Source organism: Thalassophryne amazonica, chromosome 3 (genome assembly GCF_902500255.1).
Source record: "Thalassophryne amazonica chromosome 3, fThaAma1.1, whole genome shotgun sequence".
Taxonomy (NCBI): domain Eukaryota; kingdom Metazoa; phylum Chordata; class Actinopteri; order Batrachoidiformes; family Batrachoididae; genus Thalassophryne; species Thalassophryne amazonica.
This window is the reverse complement of record NC_047105.1, coordinates 6,016,024-6,029,180: the sequence shown is the minus strand read 5'-3', so window position 1 is coordinate 6,029,180 and position 13,157 is coordinate 6,016,024. Positions and strand designations below refer to the sequence as shown.

Genomic DNA, 13,157 nt, shown 5'->3' with positions numbered 1-13,157 from the left:
ACCTTGGTAATCTGAGCAGCTCTGTTAAAGGCAGCCTGCGTAACCTGGGTGTCATTTTGGATGGAGGGATGTCTTTGGAACATCACATCAGGCAGCTCATTAAGAACTGTTTTTTTCAAATTCAAAACATTTCCAAATTACGCAAAATGGTGGCTTTTAATGAGCTAGAGATGATTGTGCATGCATTTGTTTCTTCACGACTTGATTAGTGTAACAGTCTCTTTACATGCCTCAGTAAGAAAGAGCTGGCCCGCCTGCAGGTAGTGCAAAATTCTGCTGCACGACTTCTTACCCGCGCCCACAGGAGAATGCATATTACTCCTGTCCTCAAGTCTTTACATTGGCTCCCTGTTTTTTTACAGGATAAATTACAAAATCCTCATGCTGACCTTTAGAGCTCTACATGGGCAGGCACCGGAATACATTAAGGACCTGATCCAGCCTTATGTTTCCAGCAGGAGTTTGAGGTCTTCCAATCAGAACCTGCTGATGGTTCCCCGAACTTGTTTTAAAACTCGAGGGGACAGATCTTTTAAAGCTGTGGCACCTCGCCTCTGGAATGAGCTTCCCTGTTCTCTTCACTCACTGGATTCTGTGGATGTTTTTAGACAGCAACTAAAGACACATTTTTTTAAACTGGCATTTTAGTGTCAATTTATTTTATTGTTCTATATTTGTATGTGTTGTTTTTATTGTCTATATCGCGTGAAGCACTTTGTGACCTTGGTCTGTGAAAAGTGCTATATAAATAAAGCTTACTTACTTACTTACTTAAGTTGTGAAACGTGGTCTGAACTTTGAGCCTGATCTTCAGGACATACCGTGAGGTTTTGGGGGTCTAATCACAGACTACTTTTTCTTTTTGAGTCGGTCACATGATATTTAAAGTCAGTGTGTGAGCTTGTCAGATTCTTGGTGTTTTATTGTCACTTGACAAAAAATGACATCACAGTCCAGACCAGAGGTGGGCAGTCATGTGCCATGAAGGGCAAAGACATGGCAGGTTTCACTTTCAACCAATCACCTCAGCAGGTGATTTCTCTGGTGTTCAGCAAGGCTGCAATTTAGAACTAGAAATTGGGGGGGACAAAGTGCGAGGCCCGCAGGGCCGAAGCCTATAGGTCGGGGGTCTGGGGGCCGCTTCAGGCCCCCAGAAGCCAACGGTTTCTAGATAAGCTCAGATGCATTCTGAGCATCCACAACAGTAATTTTAATGTTTTGAGAAGACCATAAAGTGGACACCATTTGACTTATGCAATTTGAAACTGTGGATATAAGTACTTTATTCTGAGAATAGCCAGCATTGATTTTATTAACATCCTGGTGTAAATAAGGTATCACCACATGTGTAGAACTCAAAAAGAATGATAGGTTGAGTTTTCATTAAAAAAAAAAAACAACTCCAGTGTGGTAAAATGTATTCATAAATATGAAAGAACAGGCTCTTAATAATTATTAACTATCGCATACTGTATTTTCTTTCCTCAAGATTTGTTTTTGCATAAGTTTGGAAAAACAACAGATCATACGTTTAGGATAAATTACTTATGAATTTAATTTTCGAAGTGGCACTAATGACAACACTCATACTGAACATAATTTCACTTGCATAGACTGATTTTGGAGATCAAGCAATAATTGCAGATGGGCTTTCTGAGGTCCCAGATAGCTTTTCAGATTTCCTTTTCTAACTTTCAGAATTTAGTCAATTAGCATATGGTCCATTGATACTTATGTGTAGACACTAGTCCCTAGAGGTAACTATTTTTGGTTTCAAATCTGGGCAAATGCAGTCCCAGAAAATTCTTAATGTGACAAACAAACAGGTGTTGTAAACAAGTCAATGCTGCTAAAAATACAAACTTGCAGAAACAAAGATACTATTCTGACATGGTTTTGCACATAACACTGACATAGCATGTTTCAAGTACACACATATATGTCAGAAGGTGGGGGGGACATACCATATTCTGTCCCCCCTGGTTGAAAAGGTGGGGGGGGACATGTCCCCCCTATCCCCCACCAAATTGCGCCCATGGTGTTCAGGGGAGAAGCTCATCAGCAAACCCACCTGCTGAGGTGATTAGATGCAAGAAAAACCTGCGCTGTCTTGGCTCTCGTTGCCGTCCCCTGGTCTAGATGGTCGATGGGACAGTACTGACCTGTGTGGCTGATCCTGCTCGGGTTCTTTTGACAGCGACACATCTGTTTCTGTGCAAAGTAAAATTATGTCTTGAAGGAATAAAGCAGTCAGATTGATGAGAAATATTTCAGTCTAAATAAAACAAGTGTAATAGAAAAGATGCAGTTTTTGCTTATTACATATTTCTTATCGTTATTATTTATCTTTTATTTCAGCAATACTTCTATGAGTATTCATTTGACGAGCTGCTGCAGCGCCCCCGTCAGGCCTGCCCATACGCAGTTGTTTCCTTTGTTTTCAGTGGGAAAGATGCTCCGCTGCCCATCAAACCTCTGGCTCCACTGAGGTAGGCACACATGAAAGGTCAAAGTTCAGGTTAAGTATCCCCAGTGAATAAAAATTAAATGCTCTATGTTTAAAGGTGTGATCAACTATTTGTTTGTTTACACTGAATGAAGTTGTGTGTGTGTGTGTGTGTTTGGACAGGTTGAACAGCCAGGCAGCAGAAGACGCTAAAGGTGAGCGCTGCTCCCTTTAACCTTTAATTGCACCAGAACAGGACGTTTGTTTTTTCACTGCATTTTAAAGGGATAAAAAAAATTAAAGTAAAAAATTTCCCTCCTTTAGAATTTTGCTCCAAAATAAATTTGTTGTGATGTAACTGATGCTGTTTCTGACAAAATAAAGCTGCTGTGGTCCGTGAGTTGTGGATGAAATGGATGGGTGACTTTTTTGGGTGTTAGAAATGGATCTGCCAAAGTCTTTAGGTCACAAAAGATGTGTAATACATGAAAAGATTTAAAATAAATGTATAAATAAAATTGTAAAGAAAATGTGCAATTGACTGAAGTGCAGCAGCAACAACCACTGGGAGCTGTCACAGGCAGACTCAGTCAAAATCTTATTTGGAAAATAAAATCACCCACTAGTTCCATTTAGATGTATCCTGTCCTCACTATGTCCTTAAAGGTCCCTTAGTAATGAAAAGTGGAAAGTCCCTCACAGAAATGTCCATTGGTTACTTTTGGGTGTGGGACGGGAGAAGCTTACCCATCGATGTATTTTTCCACAACACTTTTCTTTGTCTGCTGGACTGAGTAAAAATGTAAGTGTTTTCAGGCCAGCACAGATGTTCTGTTAGCATTTATGAGCGTTTCTTCTGACATGTGAATCCTCCACGGAGAGACGCTGCAGCCTCTGACAGGCAGAGAGAGAGAGAGAGAGAGAGACCCATGTGACCTTCTCCAACCTTTAGGATTGGCTGGGAATCGCAGATTGTGTACAACAGGGATTGAAACAGGTGGCGACAGTTTGAGGAATTAGTTAAACATTATCTCTGCCATCCGGTCGCTGATCTACTCATAGAAATATGACAAAAAACAGAGTTTGATGCACCGGCACCTCAGTGGCCCCCAGAGGTCTGAGAAAAGAGCCTCCTGTGTTCTTTGTGAATGTTTGATCAGCGTATCAGATAAGACTGACTGTGGGCTGTGGCTGCAGAGCGTTTTTTGGTAGTTCTGAGAGGTTTTTTTTTGTGTGTGTGTGTGTGTGTGTGTGTGTGTGTGTGTGCTAATGACCGTGTGATTTCTGTCCCTCTCAGAGCGCACGCTGTTCACTGTGTGGACGGGGGATTTGGTTAAAGATGACCGCCTCCTCTTCCAGATCTCCCTGTGCTCCTCCTCTCTCCCCGTCCTGCCCCACAGACTGTGAGTACTGCTGAGACTTCTGCAGGGTCCCAGCCTGTGCTTCCTTTCATCTTTCTAACCGGCATACACAGTCCTCTCTGAAATGTTTGGCTTCTAACCTCAACGCATGTCACCTCCAGACCGGAGAAGTTGGAAATCGGTTGGTTGATGAAGCTTGAGCAGGTGACGAAGCTCCTCCCACCGGGCCTGTTCTCCTGGAACATCTACAGTAGTAGCCGAGAAGGTGCAGTTCTGGTTAATAGTCAGTGTGGTGACTAAAGAGCCCTGGTTAAACGTTCCTTTCTGTCATTGCAGTCGCTACCAAAGGTTTTTATTGCAGCCTGTTGGAGGTGATCGTCAGGAGCCAGTCAGCAACTAAAGTGACTGTGACCAAACTTCTGCAGGAGCTGGAGGTGAAGAGAGTGGTGAGTTTCACCGGTTTGACTTGGCGAATTGACACCAGGATTAATGCTTTCGTTTTTTTAAACGTCATGGTTGAGTGATGGTCAAGCAGTAGGTTTCGGCGGTCCAAAATGACGCCCACCTGGAAGTAGAAAAAGGTGCAGCTCTTTGATTGGCTCCAAAAGAGAGCAGGTTCCCTTGTTTCCCTCCAGCTCCCTCTCTGTTTCATAGGGAAAGTCCTATTTTTTTTTAATATTTTGTACAGTTATAGTGCTGCCCACTTCATTAGGTACAAATGTGCAAATGTACATTCTGCTCTTTCCAGATGCTCCCTCAAAAGAGCTGAATCCTAAAAATAATTTAAAAGGTCAAAGTAGACGAGTCTACATGTATTTATATACCTATTTATGTTTTTAAGTTTATGTATTACAAAATGGTCAACATGAATTACTTTCAGGCAGGTGGTCTGTTACCAGACAGACCACCTGCTGTTTTACAACTACCAAGGGTAGTTGCATTTATTTCCTCTAGGCTGGACTATTGTAATTCATTATTATCAGGTTGTCCTAAAAGTTCCCTGAAAAGCCTTCAGTTAATTCAAAATGCTGCAGCTAGAGTACTAACGGGGACTAGGAGAGAGCATATCTCACCCATATTGGCCTCTCTTCATTGGCTTCCTGTTAATTCTAGAATAGAATTTAAAATTCTTCTTCTTACTTATAAGGTTTTGAATAATCAGGTCCCATCTTATCTTAGGGACCTCATAGTACCATATCACCCCAATAGAGCGCTTCGCTCTCAGACTGCGGGCTTACTTGTAGTTCCTAGGGTTTGTAAGAGTAGAATGGGAGGCAGAGCCTTCAGCTTTCAGGCTCCTCTCCTGTGGAACCAGCTCCCAATTCAGATCAGGGAGACAGACACCCTCTCTACTTTTAAGATTAGGCTTAAAACTTTCCTTTTTGCTAAAGCTTATAGTTAGGGCTGGATCAGGTGACCCTGAACCATCCCTTAGTTATGCTGCTGTAGACTTAGACTGCTGGGGGGTTCCCATGATGCACTGTTTCTTTCTCATTTTGCTCTGTATGCACCACTCTGCATTTAATCATTAGTGATTGATCTCTGCTCCTCTCCACAGCATGTCTTTTTCCTGGTTCTCTCACTCAGCCCCAACCAGTCCCAGCAGAAGACTGCCCCTCCCTGAGCCTGGTTCTGCTGGAGGTTTCTTCCTGTTAAAAGGGAGTTTTCCTTCCCACTGTCGCCAAGTGCTTGCTCACAGGGGGTCGTTTTGACCGTTGGGGTTTTTCCGTAATTATTGTATGGCCTTGCCTTACAATATAAAGCGCCTTGGGGCAACTGTTTGTTGTGATTTGGCGCTATATAAATAAAATTGATTGATTGATTACCTCTGAGATGGCATTTAGAAATTAATAAATAAATAAAATTGCGACGCACCACAAAGGCAGCTGAAATGTAAATGCGCACATGTGCGACTTACATGCAACACTACTGTCGTGGGCTTTTCACACACAAGCATCTCCAGGGTCTCTAGAGAACAGTTTGAAAGAGACAAAACCTTCAGTGAACGATGGCTCCCAGCTGGAGGCACCTTGTTGATGGCAGAGGTCAGAGGAGAAGGGACTGGCTGTTTGAGCTGATAGAGTGGCACCAAGATCTCAATGAACCACCTGGAACCAACCAAAAGATCACATTGAATTTAAAAGCAACAGTAAACCACACCGGGTTCTACTTTCTGTCAGCTAAGAACAGGAAACAGAGGCCATAGAGGCCGTGGGTTCAGCGCAACTGGACAGTTGAAGTTGAGGATGAGTCAGGATTTCTGCTACGGCAGCCAGATGGTCAGAAGTTGAAAGCATGGATCCCTCTGGACTTTGATCAACAGTTCAGGCTTGTAATGTCCTGTCAGTGTGGACCAACGTCTCCAGCTCTGCATTGAATCTTTGCCATGAGGAGTGAATCAGTGCAGCTCTGAAGGTAGCAAGTGGGTCAATGCACATGGAAATGTACCTAATAAAGTGGCCAATGAGTCTATTCTAAGAAAGAAAAAGAGCTGTAGAGTTTGAAAGATGAATGAACGAATAGATAGATGATGATGATTTCTCTTCTTTGTCTCGTCCTTTCAGGTCCTAGTGAATCCACTTGGCGACAGAGGCTTCCTGTTCTTGCTATCCAGCGTTCAGATGGCTACACCTGCCGGTACGACTCAAAAGATGTGGGCGTGTTTGTTTGTTTTGGGGCCTTGTGGTGTAATTCATGCTAACGAGGAGCCCTCTAATTTGTCATCAAATGCTTTTGTCACTTGGTCTCAGCTGCAAACACCCATCAGAACACTGCTGTGGAAATTCTTTAATGACGTAAGAGAGCGAGCGGGATGGTGGACGTCTTCTCAGGGTTTCAGTGACGTGTTCTTTGATTTGAGTCAGCAGCAGCCTTCTGAGTCTGAGTGACGACTCTGTCCGAGTCTCGCTTACATAAATACTTCAGACACGAACACAGAGATAAACGATGCTTAGCACACGTAATCAAAATGTGCAGGACAGATTATCAGAGCACGGGCGGCCCCTGAGCAAGGCACTAGTGGTTGTAGAATGAACCCTCACACAAAGAATTTGTGCGGTCCAAAGATGGATGCTTCATGGTGATACCAAGGACAGAAGGGTTGGATCAGATAATGGCCAGTTAGAACGGTCATTTAGCGTTCAATAAACTGACTTTTATTTATGATTGTGAGTCTGCAGACTCGGCTCTGTTCATGTTTTTACAAAGTCGTTTCACACAGTGTGACTTTTTATTTATGCACGCATGGACTTTTTAAGAGACAGTTTGGTTGGTTTGATCAACTTGGTGACCATGTTGTTGTGCATGGTGCCAGTGCCGTGGACGACAGTGTTGTCCTTAGAGACTGACCACACGGGGGTCTCCTGATTGTTTGGAGAGCAAGTATTAATTAATGCTGACGTTACACTTGCAGAACAGGATTCCATTGGTTGATGTGCTGTAATTATTGAAAGTGAACAATACACGTTTCTCCTACTGTGTGTATATAGAGGTCTTGTGACAACAACTGTCTTGGTCAAAACCTTGTGGAGTACTGAGTCTCATCTCTGTGCTTGTTCTGTTAGACCTCGGTGCTGCTTTTGATACTGTTGACCATAAAATTTTATTACAGAGATTAGAGCATGCCATAGGTATTAAAGGCACTGCGCTGCGGTGGTTTGAATCATATTTATCTAATAGATTACAATTTGTTCATGTAAATGGGGACTCTTCTTCACAGACTAAGGTTAATTATGGAGTTCCACAAGGTTCTGTGCTAGGACCAATTTTATTCACTTTATACATGCTTCCCTTAGGCAGTATTATTAGACTGCATTGCTTAAATTTTCATTGTTACGCAGATGATACCCAGCTTTATCTATCCATGAAGCCAGAGGACACACACCAATTAGCTAAACTGCAGGATTGTCTTACAGACATAAAGACATGGATGACCTCTAATTTCCTGCTTTTAAACTCAGATAAAACTGAAGTTATTGTACTTGGCTCCACAAATCTTAGAAACATGGTGTCTAACCAGATCCTTACTCTGGATGGCATTACCCTGACCTCTAGTAATACTGTGAGAAATCTTGGAGTCATTTTTGATCAGGATATGTCATTCAATGCGCATATTAAACAAATATGTAGGACTGCTTTTTTGCATTTACGCAATATCTCTAAAATTAGAAAGGTCTTGTCTCAGAGTGATGCTGAAAAACTAATTCATGCATTTATTTCCTCTACGCTGGACTATTGTAATTCATTATTATCAGGTTGTCCTAAAAGTTCCCTGAAAGCCTTCAGTTAATTCAAAATGCTGCAGCTAGAGTACTAACGGGGACTAGAAGGAGAGAGCATATCTCACCCATATTGGCCTCTCTTCATTGGCTTCCTGTTAATTCTAGAATAGAATTTAAAATTCTTCTTCTTACTTACAAGGTTTTGAATAATCAGGTCCCATCTTATCTTAGGGACCTCATAGTACCATATCACCCCAATAGAGCGCTTCGCTCTCAGACTGCAGGCTTACTTGTAGTTCCTAGGGTTTGTAAGAGTAGAATGGGAGGCAGAGCCTTCAGCTTTCAGGCTCCTCTCCTGTGGAACCAGCTCCCAATTCGGATCAGGGAGACAGACACCCTCTCTACTTTTAAGATTAGGCTTAAAACTTTCCTTTTTGCTAAAGCTTATAGTTAGGGCTGGATCAGGTGACCCTGAACCATCCCTTAGTTATGCTGCTATAGACTTAGACTGCTGGGGGGTTCCCATGATGCACTGAGTGTTTCTTTCTCCTTTTGCTCTGTATGCACCACTCTGCATTTAATCATTAGTGATTGATCTCTGCTCCCCTCCACAGCATGTCTTTTTCCTGGTTCTCTCCCTCAGCCCCAACCAGTCCCAGCAGAAGACTGCCCCTCCCTGAGCCTGCTTCTGCTGGAGGTTTCTTCCTGTTAAAAGGGAGTTTTTCCTTCCCACTGTCGCCAAGTGCTTGCTCACAGGGGGTCGTTTTGACCGTTGGGGTTTTTCCGTAATTACTGTATGGCTTTGCCTTACAATATAAAGCGCCTTGGGGCAACTGTTTGTTGTGATTTGGTGCTATATAAATAAAATTGATTTGATTTGAAAAGGCTGGATGATGTGGTGAGAGTAAATCAGGAAGTACAAGAGATTAGTAAGGAAGAAGTGAGGGTTGGTATGAAGAGTGGAAAAGCAGTTGGTCCAGATGACATTCTAGCGGAGGCATGGAAATGTCTAGGAGAGATGGCAATAGAGTTTCTAACCAGATTGTTTAATAAAATCTTAGAAAGTGAAAGGATGCCTGAGGAGTGGAGACGAAGTGTGCTGGTTCCTATTTTTAAGAACAAGGGTTGTCAGAGTTGAAATCTGTAAAAAGCAACTCAGTTAACTAAACACAGAGAATGATCACGCCAGAGACTGAATTTCATTTCCTGATCAGGGAGAGCCAGCGTGACCCCTCGTCACTGTCCGTCAGTCAGCTCTGAAGGGCCCGCCTATTACAGAACAATATTACAAGGCACAGCTGTGTTTTTCAGTCAATTCATTCTGTATCACTTCGCACCTGGAAGGCGCCCTGCAGTCTTGCTCAGACAGATAGTAATTAATCTACAAGTTGAAACATTACAGTGCCAGCCTCGAACTTATATATAGACTGTGTTATTCTCTGCTCAAGGCCGAATTATTAATCTGTGCTCGACAAAAACATAGCTCTTAGCAAAACAATCTGCGAATTCTTTCACCAACAAATGTTACTTTTCTTTGTGTTCAGCATTCAGCAAAAGAACAAGTGTTGTTTTCTCATGGAACACTTGTAATGATTACTCAACAGTTTAGTTTATATTACTGTTTTAACAATGAGTGATTATTTAGAAGTATAGTGGTACATGAACTCTTACATATCTATATATGTATATGTATATATATATATATGGAAAACAGAACAGAATCAAAACAAAATGAAAGGCAGCATCAAGATAAGGGCATCAAAGTAAATATAAAGACATTAATATTTGATAATAATATTGACAATATATAGAAATCTCCATCATTCCCCCCTGTTTATCAAATTTTAATGTCTACATCCTCAATATCACAAAGCCACCACCTCCAGCTGTGGACTTTCAGTGGCCCGGTCATTTTTGCAGAAACATCAAAACCTTACACCCAGAGGAAACAACGTACATAATCAATAATACTCCCAGTCTAGACAGAGCGACCTGGAGCATCATGCGATTGCAACAAGAAAATGTAGTCGCGATTTAACAGCAAACCATCAACTGTAGTGGAAATCCTCCGTCGAACCAACGATCGTACAGTAGGGATTATGCAACAAATCACAACACTTGGTACGCCTCGAAAAGCAGCAAGTGGGGTGAGTATTCTCAACAGGATGTTGTACCACGATCCGGAGAAGAGCCACGAGGTCCACCTGCTGCTTGTAACAAAGTCTCCAGCCTCAGTGCGCTTTAACAACGTCAAATTTTGAATAGCCAAGCTAATGGACCCCCATAGTTGTCGTCAGGAATAAAAGTGCAACTTCTTTCACCCACCATGGCACATACTCCGCCCGAAGCCGCAGTGTATTGATCTAAAACCATCCTATCTTGCATTTCCATGATCCGCAGAGCTGTTAACTCCGCCCTTATGCCTTTAAGAGCCTCAACAGTGGAGTTCACAAAATAACTAAATCGATAATTTAGTGTCTCCACGTGCACCATCACCTTGCCCACGCCCACCCAGGGGAAGAGCGACAGTAGGACTTTCTGGTCTGTAGACCACAGCTTTGCGTCCTGAGGCACATCCGTTCCCCATATAGGATCATGGGGAGCCAAGTCCCGCTTGAAGCGATGACTGGTCGAGGGGTGATCAGCTACGACGTAGGAGTGCTGAGCCGTGGTTATTGGGGCGCATCTGCCTGTCCATCCTGTAGGGAGGGCTACAAAGGCATTTTGGCCACACAGCCAGTACATGTTCACCTGAGCGTAAGTCCCCGTCGGGTCCGGTGCTTGGAAGTAATCTATAGACTTAACCCCATGGGGAGCTTGAGTGTGATTAAAGCTTCCATCTGGCAGGCGAGTGCATGGCCCCAAAATCACTTTACAAAATGGCTTAGCAACTTTGCCCATATTGATAATTGGACCAGAGAATAAAGGCTGGATGTTTGCATAACAGGTGAGTTGAGCTCCGGGATCAAGGAAAGGATTAGTGTGCACAGGTGCTCCCAGTGACCCTTCTGCTGCTAGGAAATTTTTAAATGTTTTTTCGTGCCTTGATGGTGATGTATAAAGTGAATAAAATTGGTCCTAGCACAGAACCTTGCGGAACTCCATAATTAACAGTCTGTGAAGAAGATTCCCCATTTACATGAACAAATTGTAATCTATTAGATAAATATGATTCAAACCACTGCAGCGCAGTGCCTTTAATACCTATGGCATGCTCTAATCTCTGTAATAAAATTTTATGGTCAACAGTATCAAAAGCAGCACTGAGGTCTAACAGAACAAGCTCAAGAATTTTTGAGAGAAAAGGAAGGTTGGAGATTGGCCTATAATTAGCTAAGATAGCTGGGTCAAGTGATGGCTTTTTAAGTAATGGTTTAATTACTGCCACCTTAAAAGCCTGTGGTACATAGCCAACTAATAAAGATAGATTGATCATATTTAAGATCGAAGCATTAATTAATGGTAGGGCTTCCTTGAGCAGTCTGGTAGGAATGGGGTGTAATAGACATGTTGATGGTTTGGAGGAAGTAACTAATGAAAATAACTCAGACAGAACAGTCGGAGAGAGAGTCTAACCAAATACCGGCATCACTGAAAGCAGCCAAAGATAACGATACGTCTTTGGGATGGTTATGAGTAATTTTTTTCTCTAATAGTTAAAATTTTATTAGCAAAGAAAGTCATGAAGTCATTACTAGTTAAAGGAATACTCAGCTCAATAGAGCTCTGACTCTTTGTCAGCCTGGCTACAGTGCTGAAAGAAACCTGGGGTTGTTTTATTTTCTTCAATTAGTGATGAGTAGTAAGATGTCCTAGCTTTACGGAGGGCTTTTTTTTTATAGAGCAACAGACTCTTTTTCCAGGCTAAGTGAAGATCTTCTAAATTAGTGAGACGCCATTTCCTCTCCAGCTTACGGGTTATCTGCTTTAAGCTGCGAGTTTGAGTTATACTACGGAGTCAGGCAATTCTGCTTTAAAGCTCTCTTTTTCAGAGGAGCTACAGCATCCAAAGTTGTCTTCAATGAGGATGTAAAACTATTGATGAGATACTCTATCTCACTTACAGAGTTTAGGTAGCTACTCTGCACTGTGTTGGTATATGGCATTAGAGAACATAAAGAAGGAATCATATCCTTAAACCTAGTTACCGCGCTTTCTGAAAGACTTCTAGTGTAATGAAACTTATTCCCCACTGCTGGGTAGTCCATCAGAGTAAATGTAAATGTTATTAAGAAATGATCAGACAGAAGGGAGTTTTCAGGGAATACTGTTAAGTCTTCAATTTCCATACCATAAGTCAGAACAAGATCGAAGATATGATTAAAGTGGTGGGTGGACTCATTTACATTTTGAGCAAAGCCAATTGAGTCTAATAATAGATTAAATGCAGTGTTGAGGCTGTCATTCTCAGCATCTGTGTGGATGTTGAAATTGCCCACTATAATTATCTTATCTGAGCTAAGCACTAAGTCAGACAAAAGGTCTGAAAATTCACAGAGAAACTCATAGTAACGACCAGGTGGACGATAGATAATAACAAATAAAACTGTTTTTTGGGACTTCCAATTTGGATGGGCAAGACTAAGAGACAAGCTTTCAAATGAATTAAAGCTCTGTCTGGGTTTTTGATTAATTAATAAGCTGGAATGGAAGATTGCTGCTAATCCTCCGCCTCGGCCCGTGCTACAAGCATTCTGGCAGTTAGTGTGACTCGGGGGTGTTGACTCATTTAAACTAACATATTCATCCTGCTGTAACCAGGTTTCTGTAAGGCAGAATAAATCAATATGTTGATCAATTATTATATCATTTACTAGCAGGGACTTAGAAGAGAGAGACCTAATGTTTAATAGATCACATTTAACTGTTTTAGTCTGTGGTGCAGTTGAAGGTGCTGTATTATTTTTTCTTTTTAAATTTTTGTGCCTAAATAGATTTTTACTGGTTGTTGGTGGTCTGGGAGCAGGCACCGTCTCTACGAGGATGGGGTAATGAGGGGATGGGAGGGGGAGAGAAGCTGCAGAGAGGTGTGTAAGACTACAACTCTGCTTCCTGGTCCCAACCCTGGATAGTCACGGTTTGGAGGATTTAAGAAAATTGGCCAGATTTCTAGAAATGAGAGCTGCTCCA

The 13,157-nt window shown here is 42.2% G+C and overlaps 1 protein-coding gene across 1 annotated transcript in view; it reads left to right on the top strand.

Moving 5' to 3' along the window:
* tasora (transcription activation suppressor a) overlaps positions 1 to 13,157 on the top strand; it is a 186,615-nt gene that overhangs the window by 79,309 nt on the left and 94,149 nt on the right. Inside the window, exons 7-12 of the mRNA XM_034165189.1 lie at positions 2,359 to 2,489; positions 2,630 to 2,661; positions 3,744 to 3,849; positions 3,969 to 4,072; positions 4,144 to 4,253; positions 6,372 to 6,444. Coding sequence (XP_034021080.1) covers positions 2,359 to 2,489; positions 2,630 to 2,661; positions 3,744 to 3,849; positions 3,969 to 4,072; positions 4,144 to 4,253; positions 6,372 to 6,444 — 556 coding nt within the window. The remainder of the gene's footprint in view (positions 1 to 2,358; positions 2,490 to 2,629; positions 2,662 to 3,743; positions 3,850 to 3,968; positions 4,073 to 4,143; positions 4,254 to 6,371; positions 6,445 to 13,157) is intronic.